This window comes from Colletotrichum fioriniae (assembly GCF_027942845.1).
Source record: "Colletotrichum fioriniae strain IMI 355084 chromosome Unknown scaffold_19, whole genome shotgun sequence".
Classification (NCBI taxonomy): domain Eukaryota; kingdom Fungi; phylum Ascomycota; class Sordariomycetes; order Glomerellales; family Glomerellaceae; genus Colletotrichum; species Colletotrichum fioriniae.
Window position 1 is genome coordinate 641,531 of NW_027076855.1, and position 17,508 is coordinate 659,038.

The window sequence follows — 17,508 nt, forward strand, 5'->3', positions numbered from 1 at the left end:
GCTTCCGAAAACCTTTTGTTTACGCCTTCTCTCCAAACCCCAAGCCAAGTCTATGACGCTAAAAGTGAAAGAATGTCTAAGTTCCGAGTCCAAAACCCTATTAATACCATGCCACGCGTCAACTTAGTTGATGTAGATGGCGCGGAACTGGGTGTTGACGTGCCATCCGGTGCTAGCCAGGGACGGGTTGCCCTTGTTGTAGCAGGTCTTGGTGACAAAGTTGTACACAATCTTGGTGCATCCTGACCTCAAGCGGCACAAAGCAATGCAGGCGAGGTCGCTGGGAACGTAGTACCAGATGTCCGTGGCAGGGTTGTTGGTGAAGTCACTGCTGGGGCAGACTTGGTAGGTGGTGCCGAGGTAGTTAACAGTATAAGTGGGAGCCAGGCACTTGGTGAGAGAGGTGCCGTCAGCGACCTTTACGAGGGTCTGGAAGGGCGCATTAATGTTCCAGTTGGAGGCGGCGACGCTGGGGCTACCCTTCAGATAGCAGATTTGTGTGGTAGGGTTGTAGACAGCCTTGGTGCAGCCAGATTGCGCCTCGCAGGCAGTGGCACAGTCAGCGTTGGACTTGTAGCCATAGTAGATCTGAGGGCTGGGGATCATGAAGTCGGTGTTGGCGCAGACAGCGTACAGGCCACCAGCAGATCCTACGACATAGCTCACGGGGCTGGGGCAAGCGGTGATAGGCCCGCTGGAGACCGCTGTGCTGCTAGTTGTTGCGGCGGCGGCCGAGGAAGAGGTGGAAGTCTTGATCGTGGAAGCAGATGAGCTGGTGGATGTAGTCAAGGTCGAAGAAGTGACGGCCCGCGAGGTAGTAGATGTGGAAAGAGTGGAAGGAGTCGCGATCTGAGACGTGGACGAGGTAGTCGATGTCGTAGAGGCGACAGCGGCATTGCCTTGAGGGCAAGTCCAAGTGCCCATATCAGAGGTGTAAGAGTACGAGTAAGCATACTGGATGGTGTAGACATCAGAGCCCGAGGTGTACCCCGTGTTGACGGCGTAGCTCTTGTCCCAAGTACGCGAGTACAGTGCACAGATCTGAGCCTGGACGACACCATTCTTGACAAGTGAGTAGCTGGTGAAGAAGTGACAGTAGAGACCGTTGAAAGGGTTGGTCTCTTGTCTCTGAGAAGCACAGTCGGCAGCGCAAAGAGAAGGGTCGTATGCGGCATTGGTGTGGGCTCTGTAGGTGATGTAGCTGTTGCAGTCGCTAGGAGCGTTGATGGTAGCTGTGTCAGTGAAAGTAGAGTTGTAGCCAGTGACGGCATAGTCGGGTGCTGTGAGCTGATATCCGTTTGAGCCAGCAATCACAACGTGGAAGTCGTTCCTGTATTCACCACTGTTGGTGGCAGTGGAAGGACCGATGCCAACACCCCAGAAGCTGCACTTGATGACAGTCGTGCTCGAGGGGTTGGGGCAAGCGGTGCCGGGGTCCTGGCTGGGATCTCTCTCGAAGAAGACGTTGAAAGCCGTGCATCCGGTGTTCGATTTGCAGTCAGCCGCGCACTGCGCAGGACTGTAGGTGGCATAGGTCTTGTATCCCATGTAAGCCGAGGCGGAGGTCGCAGACTGGAGGTTCTGGAAAGTCTGGTACCATCCAGCCGGGGTAACGGCCGCCAAAGCGGCGTTGGACAGGTCCGTGTCGGCGAGGAAAGCCGTATCAGAGTCGGTGGAGGGGACCGGACCACTGCCAGCGGGAAGAGCGCTGCAGTCGCCGCGAGCGGCCAAGTTGTTGACGTCTCTCTTGGTTGCTGCAACAGTCTGGTTGCCAACACCAATGGGGACAGTCTGCACAGTCGAGACCGGGATGCTGGCTAGCTCAGAGAGAGACAAAAGCTGAGCCGAGCCAGTTGCCGTCAAGGCGGCGAGAACGGTAAATGAGCGCATCTTGGAAGCTGGAAAGATAAAGCTGTTATCAGTATGAAAAGTCAATGATTGTGAAGATGGAAGAAGAAGGAATGATTGTGATGAATGACTGTGATGAGTGTAGTGGAAAGAGTTGAATCGGTCGAATCTCTCCACGAGTTATATACATTTTCCTGCCACGATTGCCTCTAGCCAGAGAACCTTAGGCCTGGATTATCCAACATCCAATTCTTTGAGCTACGGAAAAGCCTCGTTCATCGTGTGATTGTCACTCTAGTGACGAGAAGCTAACGGAGTCGTTGCAGAATTAGGCGCACCTCGCTCTCGGTTCTCGGGAAGAAATCTTTGGAGTTCGGCCACTGACGCTGCGAACCTGACTCTTGGGACTCTGGGCATCATACCAGGGCAAAAATAGCAACCATGCGTCAAACTGTAGCGCGAGTCTTTTCTCAAAGACTCTTTGTTTGATCCGAAAAAACGGGTGATGTGTGAGGATTGTCTTTGACAAAGGAGTGGCCCGGTGTGGCTTGAACGTTCGCCTGTCGGGTATCGTTAATGCTAATAAGCCTCTAGTCCCTATTTTGCTAGTTGACGGCGGCGCTCGTATTGCACCTACCGTCGCCGTCGACCGAGCTAGTAGTGTCACTGGCATACAGTCTACATTTCGAGGACGAGAAAGCGTACCTTTTCTGTCAATGCCCTGAGAATCACAAGCGATATCGAAAAGACGGATATTGGGATGGCTAAAGAGAAAGCATTCGTAGACTCCCAAAACTGATCATAACATCTAAAGTAGATCCGATAAAAGCTTCCCTCCGGCCAACATTGCGTATTGAGAATCAACACGCCAACACAGCATCCCGAGTTTCCAAGTAGATCTGGACTTGCCGATCTGGCGTGGTACTGACGGCGCGATACCCGAGTGCCTGGGTTCCCGCTCGGCCTTGTGTAACTCTGGTGGACCTACTACCGTGTAGTCAGCTCATGACAGACGGCGTCCATCCTCAGACTTTGACGGGAACGCCGCTTCACTGGGACATCAAGTGCTCACGCTAGCAAAAGCGGATTTGTTGATTAACAACGAGCGATCTACGCTTCTGCAGGGCAGGCTTGCAAGAATCGGGATCTCGGCTGTGACTGCCAAGTCAAAATTCTTCCGCCTATTCTGCTCATTCCACTTCTAGAGATCCCAGTAGGTTGGTCGAATGATCCGTCCAAGTAGTGTTCCTGTTACCACGTGGTTGAGATAAGCAATACTGGCGGGCGTAGCCTAGCGGCGCCTGCTATGACAGCCAGCTAGTCAGTTCGTGGAGAGCAAGCAGAGTTACTGCGTGGTTAGCTTGAGGCTGGACTTCTCCTTCATTGAACATAGCTCCAAACCTCGAATACGAGATCAAGCCTTCGGGCTAATAGAAGGTAGTTTTGTAGACTCCCAATTTGGAATAATCTGGCATCACCTCACGTAAACACCGCATGGGTTTGTCTTTTAGGCTCCATATCTGGTCGTTCATGTACCAAAGGAGGTCGGAAGGTGAAACATTACGCAGGCCCCATGGCATTCTGATCTTGAGGTTGAGAGATATTTGATGATTCGGATTTCTAACAGTTATTCTTCCCAGTTCGGAAGCAGAATATGTTGATAGTTCCGTCCGATTGCTCGCAACAAGTTGCGCCCAAGTCTGGCGCTGAACCTCCAAAGCAGTTGGGCTTGCAATTAGCGCAAATATTTTGACACTACCTTACGTCAAATAATAAGAGTCAGTTCACATCTAATAGAGATGACGAGTGGTTAACGCGGGACAGAAGTTATAAACTTACGCTTGTTTTGGTTCCCTTGTCAGCAGGACAGCTACCATCGGCAGGAGCGCCAGCACAGAAAATGAAAGCGGCAGAAGCGGGAAGAGCGAATTGAAGCAGCGCCGCGATAGCAAGAGTAGGATGGAACAGCATTTTGTCTAAGTAGGTATGCGGTATCTTTGGATCTAAAAAATGAATAGGAGTAGGAGATTGGTTTTTGTTTCGAAGAAGCTCTGCGACTCGATGTAGCTACTCGGTGTATTGACAGAATGGTGGTCAGCCATCTGTAGATGAGCAAGCTTCTATTTATACCTACCTTATGTAGTGAATCTTTCGTCCTCATCTCTCAGTATTTTCGTTCGGGATACATGGTCAACAAACCTAAATCTCGCACTCCGTGGACCGCGAACACCATCCGCACGACCTGGTTCGTCTAGAATAAGTTGAGATGACTTAACCTTAGTGATCGACCAAGGGTGGCCTCGCCAAAGCTGGAACTCATCCGATACATCTAGCACATTACTCGCCATTCGACAGTTTTGTGGGAGCAAAGATGTCCTCCTTCATACGAGGATCCTGAGAGATCTCCGCAGGCACCCTGCACCAGTGCATGATCCGATTCCAAAGCTTGTTAGGCGTCGCGAGTCGTGGAGGCTGTGGGCTACTTCTAACCCATAAGCTTGCAAAAGCTGCTTGGATTAATGTATCTGGGACTTCCACTTACCGTGCCCCGATTGGGCTTCGTCATGTTGCTGCACTCGTTCTCTTGCGATAAGTCACCGTAGCCGAGATGATTCAACAACGTCCCTCCGAAGTTACCCATAATAACCATGGTAATATTCGCTCGCGGTGATCCCATGACTCCCATCCCGCTTAAGTACTCTGCATTGCAGTTGAGAGCCCGAGACGCGGTGCGCCCGTAACGGCCGCAGCGACCGAGTTGCTGATGGGAACAGAAGTTTTACGTCTCGTCATCTGGCTTGAATCATTGGTCAGATATGAAAACCGCCAGGCGGTGAATGGCCGAGACCGAAGACACACTTCCGTTATCTCACATTATCAATTCTATGGGCAGCTCTTTGGGAAGTATTGGGGCTATTGTGCCCGTCTTTCATTATTCTCCAAGACCCTACTGGTATCTGCTGGAGTCTGCTCGAAGGATCATCTTGAACAGTTCGATGTCATTCCTCGCATCTAGTGCACTCGTCTTCGGAGCCTTCCCGTTGACAACGCAGTCATACAATTCGAGGAACTCATTGGTGTAAGGATCCTGGTATGTCTTCCTGACTTTGCGCTCTTGAAAGCCATCATTTCCGATCAGTTCTCTAATGGTCACCGTGACTGGTAGGCCCTTGACGTATGGCGTGTCGAAGTCAACGCGGACAATCTTCTCGGGAGAGTACACCTCAATGTGTGCGTCAAATTGCGGGACTTTGCTGAAGCCTGACTCATAACTGACAGGGAAGTCCTCGTATTTAAAGAGGACGCTGAAGATGCCAGGGAAGGTAAGACAAGCTCCTGCGACACTCTTCGGCATACCGATGATTTCTCTCATGGCTGAAAGGTCATGTGTTCCGAGCCTATGGGTTTGTTAGTAACGATGCTGTTTCAGTCTTCTGAACGCTAACATACCCTCCTAGAAGTCGTAGCATCAGTTGAGAATCAGGGGTGACGGGAACTCCAAACTCTTTCGCCAGAGCCTGCTCAGAGATGTCGGCCTCCCGCTTCAGCCTGTCTTTGGTGTCTGCATCGCTGTAGTCACTGAACTTCAGCGGGAACGTGCCGGACTGGTCGACAAATGTTGAGTTGGGTCCGATGATGTCTCTGACTCTCGCGTACTGGATCTTCTCCATGCCGCCAACTTCCTTCACTGCGTCGGTAAATGCAGTTGCGAAACGCCGCATGGTACCAACCATGACCTTTCCCTTAGACTTCTTCTCGGCTTCGACCAAGAGATCGAGGTCTCGGAAACAGACAGAGGCAGGCTTCTCGATGAGGGTGTACTTGTCGTTCTTGAGCGCCAAGAGGCCATGCTCGACATGGTACGCATCAGCGTTGGCAATGACCACCACATCGACGTCTGGCGAAGAGCAGAGCTCTGCTGCATCAGCCGTTGTCTTAGGCGCTCCTCCCTGCACCTTTCGGGCGCAGTGCTCTAGAGCTTGTTGTGAGATATCGCAGAGGTAGGTGGTTTGGTAGCGATGAGAAAGGAAGTTGAGGTTTGGAATGTGGGCTACCTGGGTGATCTCGCCGCACCCGATGATGCCAACCCTGAGGATGGGCGTTTGCTGCTGGGAGACCATGTTTTCAGGCGTCGTCGTTGATGTACGAGGAAGAACGTCGAGGGCCTGTTAATGTAGAATGCACGTGAATCTGGATTCGAAATCTGGACGATTCTCGCCAACTATTTTGTTTTAGATATGCCTGCTCTTACGATGTTGAGAGGTGTTCGTGATGGCTTTTGTAATCTTCTCAAGCTCCTGTGGGTGCAGCTCCAGCAATGTCGTCAGCTTGAGCTGGATCGTTGAGCCCCGAATATCCTTGGACACGTGAAGATGGATTTGAGACCACTTTTGCTTTCGTAGCTTCATCCAATGATGATTCGCAATAACTGGAGAAGTCAAAGCATCTCAAGGTATACAAGCTCCGATACTCCCCGAGACCAACTAAGACCGGACTGCTGCCCGCGGAGTATCGGAGAGACGCCAAAATTGTTAGTGCCAGATTTAAGGTCACCTAGTTCGGTCGAGGACGCGTCCCGAAATGTTGTAGGCCGCGACGGTACATTCTTCCCCGCACACTTCCCTGGTCTCCGACTTCCTGAGAACATCCATCCCGAGTTCCGGTCCCGCGTTTACCCCATGGGGATGAACCGGGGTCATGAAGCCGTGCAGAGCTACCGAGAATCTGGTCTGATCTGGACTCTAGGCGGTGGCTGGCAAACCTGGAGTTGGTTGCATTGTCGATGGCTCTCCCGAGGTAGATAAATAGCATGATGGCATCTCGTCGTGTTCTCAAGTTCAAGTCATCCTTGTCACTTCAATCAGGAGCCTGAACACCTCTACTAACAAACTAGCGTTGACAACCTCAAGAGATCGCGCAGAAAAACCAACCTTGACAATGGGCGTGTTCTCGAAGAAGACGGGAGCAGAGTTGGCCGCAGGGTCGGCACTTGCAGCTGTGCGTGAATTTCTCTTTGATTGTTGAAGTGAGAAACTATTGACACGCGACAATTAGGTTCTACCTGCAAATCCCAAGCCGTGGTACTTGACGCCTCATCTACTGAAGTTGAACCTGTTGCTGCTCGTACCTTTGTTCTCTTCTGCGTCTGTCGGTTACGATGGCATGTGCTCTCGATCCAACTTTGTGGATCGTCAAGCTGACGAGAGAAAGGGTCGATGATGAACGGCCTGCAAACCCTCCCCCAATGGCGCCAATTCTTTGGAAACCCCGAGGGCGCCATTCTTGGTCTGATGAATGCTGTTTACCCTCTCGGCAAAGTTGTAGCGCTCTTTGTCGTAACGTACATCTCGGACAGATACGGTCGGAAGCTCCCTCTCGTTCTGGGCTTGGCAGCCTGCATCGGGTTTGCCATCTTGCAAGGCATGTCCAAGGACCTTCCAAGCTTTGTCGTCGCAAGAGCTTTGCTAGGTTTCTTCACCACTTTTATCAGCCAGCCGAGCCCTATTCTCATCACAGAATTGGCGTACCCTACCCACCGAGGCCGAATTACAGCCTTGTACAACACATTCTTTGTACGTTGGATCTTTGAGAAGGCCCCAACAGTCTTGGAGACTTACTGACGACTATCCTGCGTAGTATTTTGGCTCCATTTTTGCAGCGTGGTGTACCTTTGGAACATTCAAGATTGCGTCTACGTGGAGTTGGCGAATCCCGTCTCTGCTACAAGGAGCAGTTCCTGTGATCCAGCTTATGGGTGTCTACTTCTTGCCCGAGTCCCCTCGGTAAGCTTTTTCCAGTATCTTAACTGTACACATCCTAGCCTTACTGACCGCTTACTGTAGCTGGCTGATGAGCCGTGGTCGAAAAGATGAAGCCAGAAAGGTCTTCGCCGACTGTCACGCTGGCGGCAACCTCAATGACCCTCTGGTCGACTTTGAGATGCGCGAAGTCGAACTTACTCTAGGCGAGGAGGCCGAAGCCATGTCCCAATCATCTTGGCTCGAACTCGTGCGAACCCCTGCCAACCGAAAGCGAACACTGATCGCCTGTATTGTCGGCTTCAGCTCTCAGTGGAACGGAGTCGCAGTGGTCAGCTACTATCTGAGTCTCGTGCTCAACACTATCGGCATCACTGAAGTCAAGGACCAGACGTTGATCAACGGGATGCTGCAAATCTTCAACTGGATCATTTCGACCTTCCTCGGAGCGCTCATGGTAGATCGCTTGGGTCGACGACCGCTCTTCCTGATCTCCACGGCAGGCATGCTCGCGAGTTACATCGCTTGGACCGGGTTGACGTCTCACTTCGTCGCCAGCCATGACGAAGGAACTGGGAGAGCAGTCGTAGCCTTCATTTTTATCTTTTACTTCTTCTACGACATTGCTTGGACACCGCTCCTACAAGCCTACCCTGTCGAGATTTTCCCATACACCCTTCGTGGGCGCGGCTTGTCGGTCACATACATTACTGCCTTCACCGGACTGATCATCGGCAATCAGGTCAACCCGATTGCAATGAAGGCGATCGCATGGAAGTACTATATAGTTTTTTGCTGTGTTCTGGGAGTCTTGTTCGTTATCATATGGTTTCTTTTTCCCGAAACCAAGGGACACACATTGGAAGAAATTCGTGAGGTCTTCGAGGGTAAGTCCGGAAATGCCAAGGTCGAAGATGTAGAGGGCGGTGAGGAGGAAGAGACTAAGAAGGATGGCAAAGTTAAACAAGTTGAGCTGGCATAGAACGATGAAGTGCTGCTAGTTGAGAGATCTATATTTCATGATTTAAATTGGATGCACAAATTCCGTACAAGTCAAACCGGGAAAGGAATTCTTTCAAGAGGGAAATGCAATAAAGCCACAATCAAATGCCATCGAACATAGTTTGGCCGGCCCAAGTTTGTTTCATTGAGCATTCAAGAAACTCCCGGTCGAAGATGTTGGCATGTTTGGCATCCGCAACTCAACCTGCTCAAGGCTGAGTTGCGTCAACGGTGGCGACGAACCCGAGGGCAAGCTGCGAGAAATGAGAAATCAGTGGTTTGAGCGGACGTCAGCTGGAAACATCGTCGCTCATTCCCCGCCGTTCTAAAAGGCTGAAGCTTTGACGGATCAGGTGAGAGTTGAGGAGTTCCGCATTAGAAATGGCCTGTTAAAGTAGACGTTGGAAGTAATGCCGAATGAGGCAAGCGTGCCAGCCCACCTTGATCCATAAGTAGCCAGCTTAGTTAGTATGCACACCAACTCCGCCAACTCCGCTGTTACAAAGCTTCTCGGACGAAGTCAAGAAAACCCATGACTGTCTCTTTCGGTGCCGAAGTAAGAGTAACATTATCCTCTGGCATGAAGGTAGATGGTGTTCGTCTGCTGAAATACTGGGATGCTTTCTACATCTTCTGAGGCCATGTCATCCTCAGCGCAAAAACACAGACTATTCTCGGGGCAACTATCCCAAGGCAGCTATGTGACCCAACAAGAACTAAAGCGGCACCATGGCGTTGACATCGAATATCGGAACTCGGCGTGGGTCTATATTCTCGGGTCATTCCTATTTCTGATGCCTTCTTTCGGTGAGCACATCCGATTCCCCAGATACCAGCCAACTCCATTCAAATCAGGTAAGAACTGGTACTAATGACCAGCTTCATAGGCTTTATGCAATCTTCCGGGGCAGTACAGTCGTTTATCTTACAGAACCAACTGAGAGATTATTCCGCTTGTGATGTTGGTTGGATTACAGGGGTCTACAGCTTTCTCACGATACTTCTTGGTATTCAGGCAGGACCGCTGATGGACGTCTACGGGCCAAAATTTCTTGGACCGCTCGCAACAGGACTACTCGTTCTGATGTTCTTTATGGTCGCCGAATGCGCAAGAATATGGCAGTTCATCCTCTGCTTGGGTGTTCTGGGAGGCATTGGCATTGCTATCGCTACGACTGTAGGCATTGCTGTGATTGGGAAACTCTTCAATCGTCGTAAGGTGCTAGCACTCGGTATCGCCTTGTCTGGTTCTTCTACTGGCGGGATCGTATTTCCATTGACTCTAAGGCGGACGTTCCCTTTGTGGGGATGGGAGTGGTCTATGAGAGCCATGGGATTCCTGGCTGTCCTTAAAATGAGCTTAAGTATTGCCTGCCTCCTTCCTTTCCAGAAGCTGCATGCTATGGTAAAGCCTGAAGAAGCATCCGCCAAAAAAGAGCAGAAAACAAGCTGTGATGGACTTTTCTGCCTTCCACTCGTTATCTTTCTCGCTCATCTGCGGCGCCATAGCGCTTCTCGAGTTTGTCATCTTCGGCGCAACGGCAATTCTTCCAACCTTAGTGGCTTTATCGGGATTTCCTATATAGCATGGATTCAACGTGCTAGCTATCCTCAACGGCCTTTCATCTCTCGGGCGTATTCTTCCCGGCTTGGTAGGTGATCGCCTGGGATATTACGACATCCTCCTGGTCATGATTGTTTTCACGATAATTTGCACCGCTGCAACGCTTACTGCGTTTGGATCGACTTGTATCGAAGTCTTGTATGCTTTTTCGGCTTTCTGGGGCTTTGGTACTGGATTATTCTTATCACTCGCGCCTGGTAAGTTGAGCCACTCCGAATTGACACCTTCTTGGAAAAGGTTTTGTATCCTATCGCTGACTGACCCTCTACGGTACCAACCTGTGTGGCGAAGACTTATGAAGCGAAAGATTATGGAAGATACTATGGTTCGCTTCTACTACATATTACCACATCTCTCGGTCTTCTGACCAGTCTAGGGACAATGAACTTTGTCATAAGCTTCTCGCTTCTCTTGACCATGCCAATCGGCGGTCAGATGCTGCAATCTCTTGGACCGACTGCCTTATCGGGACTCTACCTTGCTGTCGTATTTGCTAGGGGCTTTTTAGTATATGCAGGCAGGTCCGTGGTAGTAGATTCTTGGGCCAAATTCCGAGAAAGAATGTAGATGAGAGATGAATGTCCTCGATTATTATCGAGGGTCGCCGTTAAAGCTTTTACTGGCACTTGTGTACTGATGGCAACTTGGAAGACTTTGTGCATTTCAAGTTTAATTCTTGTGGTATCTAATACTTTCAGTTCACTCGAAGCCCTTTTACTGATCATCTTGAGGGAACTTGGCACCGCCCTGTTTCCTAATCTCATCCAAAATCTCCATGACACGGACAGTTTCTGCCCAAGGCATGATCTCGCTTTCTGTGCGGCCAGCAGCGATATCCAACGCCACCGCGTCCGCTTCCCAGTAAAAGCCCTTTCCTGGTCGGTCGAAGTCAAACTTCTTCGACTTCAGACCTTCCGTCGCGGAGTCGACCCATCCCTCGCCAGTAGCCTTGGAAGAGTAGACTGTGAAAGAGCCGGGAACCGAAGTCGCGATGCCCTCGACAATGACGTATCCGTTACTTCCCTCAATCCTGCAGAATCCTGGTGGTGTCTTGACTTGCGTCGAAGCCGTCAGGATACCTTGCTTGCCACTGGGGTAGAGAAGCAGAGCTGATGTTGCGATATCGATATCGTCTGAGAGAGTTTGCGTCGCCGAGATTTTGGGCTTTTCAGCTTTATCTCCAACGCCGGGGTCCAGACCCAGAATCGTAAAGGTCAAGCTGTACACGCCAATGTCGAGAAGACTTCCTGCACCGAGAGCCGGGTTCTTCAGACGCGAGTCTGGGCCCAAAGATGCGAGATTCATGTTCATAGCGAAGTCGCAGAAGACGCGGTGAATATCGCCAATCAGCTTTTCTGAGTGCAAGACATTGAGCAGAGACCTCGTGAGGGGGAAGAAACGCGTCCACATCGCCTCCATCACGAAAACGCCCTTCGTCTTCGCGGCGTCAAAAACCTCCCGCGCCTCCTTGGCCGTAATGGTGAATGCCTTTTCGCAAAGCACATGCTTGCCTGCGTTGATGGCGTCGAGGCAGTTCTGTTTATGAAATGCGTGTGGTGTGCCGATATAGATGACGTCGACGTTGGGATCGTTGTAGACCTCCGCATAGCTACCGTAAACCGTCGGTGTCTTTCCTGGGAGATGCTTCTCGACAAATGCCTTGCCCTTCTCAAGCGATGATGACCCGATGGACTGGACAATATGTTTGGCCCCTGCATTCGAGCGTTCAAGTACTAGATCCTCGACGAACCATGAGGAGATAAGGCCGGTGGCGATGATGCCCCAGCGAAGGGTCAGGATCTCGGCAGACATTCTGGAGTCGGCGATGGTGTGTACAAAGGTCTTGGTTCCTATTAAGACTTGTATGGAAGACTGATGGAGGGACAGTAGTCAAGGGGTCACTCGATGTATTTATGAGATATGGAGGCTGATAAATCACCGATGGCAATGACGCGGAATCGCGGGCCGCCCCAGCCATGAGGAAACAGATGCGCGAGAATCCGCCCTTGGGATGAGAACACCATTGAACAAGCCCTTCTGCCAATCCTGTCCTAGACAACACTGAAGAAGCCACAATCTCGACTCCACAAGTTGTCACGATGTTGATGCAGTGGGGGAAGTGGAGAATAGAACGAACATTTTGGCCGACACTCCCCGGCTGACACAGGCTGTTGAAAGGGTTTATCTCCGCGTTCCGGCCGGTTCGCCTCGGGGCGCCTGCACAACAAGCGCTGGTCGAGAGGCCGCTGCTTTTGTGACCACTTGGGCGGGACAGTGGCGCTGCGGGTTGACTAGCATTCGCTGGCCTGGTCATCTGCAAGTGCATAGGAAGAGGCTAATTGAAGCGGTCATTTTCACTATGAAGGCTCCTTTCATCATTCAGCTTAGAGTGTACATTGATTTTGTACAGGAGGTCGAGCGCTGACCATCCTTACGATAACACAGTTGTAAATACGAGTAAAAGGAACCCATAGACCGGCTTTTGACCCTCGCCGCCGTCTCCGTACAGCCTAATACGTAGCTCCGTCGGGCTAATTGGATCGGGACTCGGCACACAGCTCAGAATATCAAGTCTGATAATTCATGTCACTTTGAGTCTGGAGATGTCAGATCCTCTAAGCACTCTCTGTTATGGTAACGTGAAGCATTGTGTTTTGTTCTGCCATGGCCCACTTCAGGGGCCGATGCTACCTTGAGAATGCCGGCAAAACCTCCTGCCATTTTCGACATTTCAATCCTGGTCGAATACGAGCTTTGGCTGCCAAGTCAGGGCATTTATATCTTATCTATCCCGGCAATACAAATCAATACGGGCTTCTAGCCAAGGTTGATTAAGGGGATTTGCAGAGCTGCATATGTCCTTGGGCTCTTGGGCTCTTGGCTATCTTATATCAAATGACAGTTTAAAGAGACCACAACACCACATGCAGTGACGATTCCTGTTGACCTCGTTCTTATCCTGAGTCGCTGCAGTTCCCGAGATGTTGTGGCGAAAGGTCCTTGCACTCGCGCCTTTGGCGTCCATCGCCGGCGGCCATCCCAACGTACACGGCATCCGGTACTCTAAGCGGGACTCAACACTGGAGGTGACCCTCGCACCTGTGGTATCCGAATCTGGCGCCGAGGTTTCCGCCACCATCAAGAACACTGGCAGCTTGGACCTCAACCTGCTCAAGGTTGGCACCATCTTGGACGACAAGCTTCCTGTCCAGCGTGTGTCCATCGTTGACGAGTCAGGTCAGTAGCGCTATAGTGACGAAAGTTACCCGTAGCTCACGCGCCAAAAGGGAACGCGGTCTCTTTTAGGGGCATTGAGCCTAGCATCCAGTATGACGCGCTGAAGCCTAAGCACTTCGAATCCCTTCCAGTTGGGGGTTCAGTGACGGTCTCGATCGACGCAGCAAAGGTTCATCAGTTTGCGCAATCTGGCACCTACTCTATCACCGCTGAGGGCATCATCCCGATTGCTCTAGCACCATCTACAGACTTCTCTCATCCTGCCGTGACTTTCAGATCGAACACCATCCAAGTTGACGTGGATGCAGACGCTGCCGCAAAGTCGTTGATAACTGCGGCGCTCAAGGAGCGCACCAACTTACAGCCAGGATGCAACGCGACAACGTTGGGCGCCAGCACCAAAGCCCTGGCCAACTGTCAGGTCCTCGCCCTCGCTGCTGCAGCGGATGCAGCTGACCCGTCATCTAAGCGATTTGTCGAGTATTTTGGCACCAACTCATCGGAAACGCGCAACATCGTCGTCAACCGGCTTCGTAACGTTGCGCAGGAGTGTAGCTCAACCACTTCAGGAGTGTCTCGTTACTTCTGCTATGATTACTACGGCGTCTGCGAGCTCGACGGTCCTCTCAATGCTTACACGGCTTGGGACGTCAACACAATGGTTATGTGTCCGCTCTTCTTCGGCCTGCCGCCGCTCCCTGTAGGATGCCACCGACAGTGTCAAGCCACGACTACGATTCACGAGACAACGCATTGCGAGGCAGTCTATGCTCCTCACACGGACGACTACGCTTATGCTTACAACGCCAGCGTTGCGTTGCCCCCTGAACGGGCTCTGCAGAATGCTGATAATTACTCCCTTTACGCCAATGGTATGCACCCTTACATCCCTTTGCTTATTTATAATATGGAACGACAAGGACTAATCTTTGGCTTTGATTAGCTGTTTACATGGGTTGCTGAGATGGAGACTTTCCTAGAGAGTGACACTGAGTGAGACGAACTCACGAAACCCCCTCTATTCTCCATGTCAAGGACAAGCTTGACTACAGTTTTTTTTTAGTTTTTTTTTTTTTAGTCTTAATCAGGAAGAACCTCATACTCCTACTACACCTTGACTTGAGGTAGAGTGGTGTAGATCGAATGAATATGATCACCACTGAAAGATCTCGACTTGAGGGACCACCGTAAACTCACATGAAAGTGGCCGAACTCGGGCCGGCGTACTTGGGGCTCGCGTCGACTTTCGCTACTTGAACATCTGAATGACCGAACTATTCTCAATAGCATCGGCCTACCACGTGCTCCCATTAAGGTTAATGAATCAGGAACCAGAGCTTGTCGGCCACCTCCGACGATAATCACCAGCAACATCATCTCAAGCCAATGACATGAAGCCCAACTCCCCCACCTCTGGTTTTGCTATTTTCCTTATCGCCTGTATCGCCCCGCATACTTCAGCTGTTAAATCGCCCAAATTATCCTCTCGATCCCATAAAATCACCTCTTGACTTTGAGGATGAACTTGATTTGCCTTGACTCGAACGTAGCTGTTTCTAAGTGCTAATAATTCTTCAATGTTTATTTAGCCCACAATGAGCGTCACAACTTTTACGTCTGACCCGGGGACCACCCTCTTGCGTTTCGCCTCCGGGAACGGACCGGTAACCCGCCGCATCCTTCGGACTCCGCTCCGCGATGCTCTTCCTACCGAGATCCCAGTCATCGACGTCTCGCTCGCATTTAGCCCCGAACTTACAGACCGGAAGATTGTAGCGCAACAGATCCGCGACGCTGCTACGACATCCGGCTTCTTCTACCTGGTCAACCATGGCATCGCCCCTTCAGTCACCGATTCAGCTCATACGGCCTGCCTAGAATACTTTCGCCAGGATGAAGAGACCAAGATGCGCTCGTGGGTTGGCAAGAGTCGCTACTTCAATGGCTACAAACCGCCTGGATCCCAGCGGATCAACAAGTCAGAGAGCGTCGATGTCCGCGAGTCATTCAGCTGGACATACGACCCTCGCCACGACCCTGATGTGGCCGACGTCGATGCCATTCCCGAGGAGGCGAAAAAGCTTTTGCGGATTGAGGACTTTCACTGGGATGGCACGGCCAATCAGCCAGACTTCAAAGAAGCCATTATTCGGTATTGGCAATCCTGCTTGAAGCTCGCTCGCGTCCTAGTCCGCTCCTTTGCGCTATCGCTTGATCTACCTGAGGATCACTTTGATGCAAAGTTCGCGTACCCTGATGCTGCGCTGGCGCTGAACTACTACCCGCCTCTCAGTTCCTCGGCCATCGTGGATTCGGACTCCAATAAGACAGTTTCCATAGGATCACACACAGACTTTCAGCTTTTTACCATTCTATGGCAAGACTCAGTCGGGGGCCTGCAGGTACTAAACCGCCAGGGGCAATGGATCAGGGCCGCACCCATCCCTGGAACGTTTGTCGTCAACATTGCCGACTACCTGCAGCGCATCACAAATGATCTCTACGTCAGCACAGTGCATCGAGCCCAGAACTTGAGTGGAGAAGAGCGCATCAGTATGCCCTTCTTCTTTGGCTTTGGCCTGCATGAAAGCTGTGGCGTGATCGACACCTGCGTCAAGGAAGGGGAGCAGCCAAAGTACGAAGAGATCGGCTGTGAAGCTTGGGTCCAACGGAGAGCCCGGGCGATGCACCAGGTTGAATCTGATGACGAAAACGACTGTGCGCAGTGAGTCGACAAAGCGTCCAACGGGGTTTCAAATCCCCGTTTGCTTCGATTTTTTCCTCCGTTTGCTTCCATCAATTTTAATTAAACAGCCGGGGCGTGTCGAGGTCGCAAGCTTGGAGCCCCTTTGTGGCTAAGCTTTTTAGATTACCTGTACTGAGGCAAACAAAATTCGAAAGATAAAGGCACTGGAAACCCCTTACTTGGGCAACCCAGTTCTACGTTGTAACACATTCGTCTGTGACGTTCCTGTGAATTCCCCAGAGCTACGGACCGGCTCAGAGTCTCGGTTCCTAGGGAACAGGTGACAGAGCATTCGGCGGGAGATCTTTCGCCAGGCAGTAACAACACAACGATGAGGCCGCATATGGACAGCTCACGATCATCACAAATTGAGTCAACGGAATTGATTGAGGTATATCGTTTGAAATACTTTTTGCAAAAGTGCATCAAGTCTGCACAGCGACTACGGCCGCTAAAGCCATCACTCCTTCGAGAGCTACTCTTCTTGGGAGTGGCAGCAACTATCGCATGTTCTATCCTCATGTAGGTTCTCATTGATAACTCATTATCTTTTTACCCGAAGTGGATGATAATCATCCTCCTTTAGCACTCTATTATATGTCTTCACATTTGTTCTACAGCCTCAAGCTTTGAGTGACGCTGCTTCCCAAAACTTCATCTCCAACAACCCCATCACAACGAATGGTCAGCCAATCGATGGTCTTTCAAGATGGCTGGAGGACTTTTCACGTTCAGTCATTCCAATCATGTGTCATTCTCACAACGATTACTGGAGGCCGTACCCTCTTTACTCGGCCCTGGCAGCGGGCTGTACCGGTGTGGAAGCGGACATCTGGCTAAGCGACGACGGTTCCGACTTACTTATTGGTCATGACAGACATGAGCTGTCCCCCAAGAAAACTTTGCGATCCATGTATCTTGATCCCTTATTGAAGATTCTCGAGACCATGAATCCTCCAGAGCAGTGGTCGAACTTCAGCCGAACGGATCGCGCGCAGGGAGCTTTCCGAAGCCAACCGAATATCACGATAGTCTTGCTCCTGGATGTCAAGAGTGATCCGTATAAGACGTGGCCAGTGGTGATGGAGCAGCTTGGGCCCCTTCGAGAAAAGCTCTTTCTCACACGCTTCGAGGTGGTCAATACTGAGCCAGGCTTCAGACTCAAGCAAGATATGTGGCCAGGTCCTGTGACCATCGTGGGCACGGGCAATCTTATGGAAGATCGCATGACAAACCATTGGCCAACGAACGAGCTCTATCATCAGTATCACGACACCTTTCTCGACGCGCCG

General features: G+C 51.1%; 5 protein-coding genes across 5 annotated transcripts; 2 read left to right on the top strand and 3 right to left on the bottom strand.

The window, feature by feature from the left end:
• Window positions 1–123: 123 nt before the first annotated feature.
• Window positions 124–1,890, bottom strand: N0V96_011907 (uncharacterized protein; the record flags this gene model as incomplete). The annotated part of the gene is made up of 1 exon (XM_053192540.2): window positions 124–1,890. One exon carries the CDS (start codon window positions 1,888–1,890, stop codon window positions 124–126), a length of 1,767 nt encoding a protein of 588 aa, XP_053049897.2.
• Window positions 1,891–4,795: 2,905 nt separating this feature from the next.
• Window positions 4,796–5,969, bottom strand: N0V96_011908 (uncharacterized protein; the record flags this gene model as incomplete). Its single annotated transcript, XM_053192539.1, has 2 exons — window positions 4,796–5,246; window positions 5,299–5,969. The coding sequence occupies 2 exons, from the start codon at window positions 5,967–5,969 to the stop codon at window positions 4,796–4,798; spliced, it is 1,122 nt and encodes a 373-aa protein (XP_053049896.1).
• A 1,630-nt stretch (window positions 5,970–7,599) lies between these two features.
• On the top strand, window positions 7,600–8,589 carry N0V96_011909 (uncharacterized protein; the record flags this gene model as incomplete). The annotated part of the gene is made up of 2 exons (XM_065759433.1): window positions 7,600–7,603; window positions 7,724–8,589. The coding sequence occupies 2 exons, from the start codon at window positions 7,600–7,602 to the stop codon at window positions 8,587–8,589; spliced, it is 870 nt and encodes a 289-aa protein (XP_065611997.1).
• Window positions 8,590–10,947: 2,358 nt separating this feature from the next.
• Window positions 10,948–12,045, bottom strand: N0V96_011910 (uncharacterized protein; the record flags this gene model as incomplete). The annotated part of the gene is made up of 1 exon (XM_053192537.1): window positions 10,948–12,045. One exon carries the CDS (start codon window positions 12,043–12,045, stop codon window positions 10,948–10,950), a length of 1,098 nt encoding a protein of 365 aa, XP_053049894.1.
• A 3,020-nt stretch (window positions 12,046–15,065) lies between these two features.
• On the top strand, window positions 15,066–16,199 carry N0V96_011911 (uncharacterized protein; the record flags this gene model as incomplete). Its single annotated transcript, XM_065759434.1, has 2 exons — window positions 15,066–15,071; window positions 15,186–16,199. 2 exons carry the CDS (start codon window positions 15,066–15,068, stop codon window positions 16,197–16,199), a joined length of 1,020 nt encoding a protein of 339 aa, XP_065611998.1.
• Between the last annotated feature and the right edge of the window lie 1,309 nt (window positions 16,200–17,508).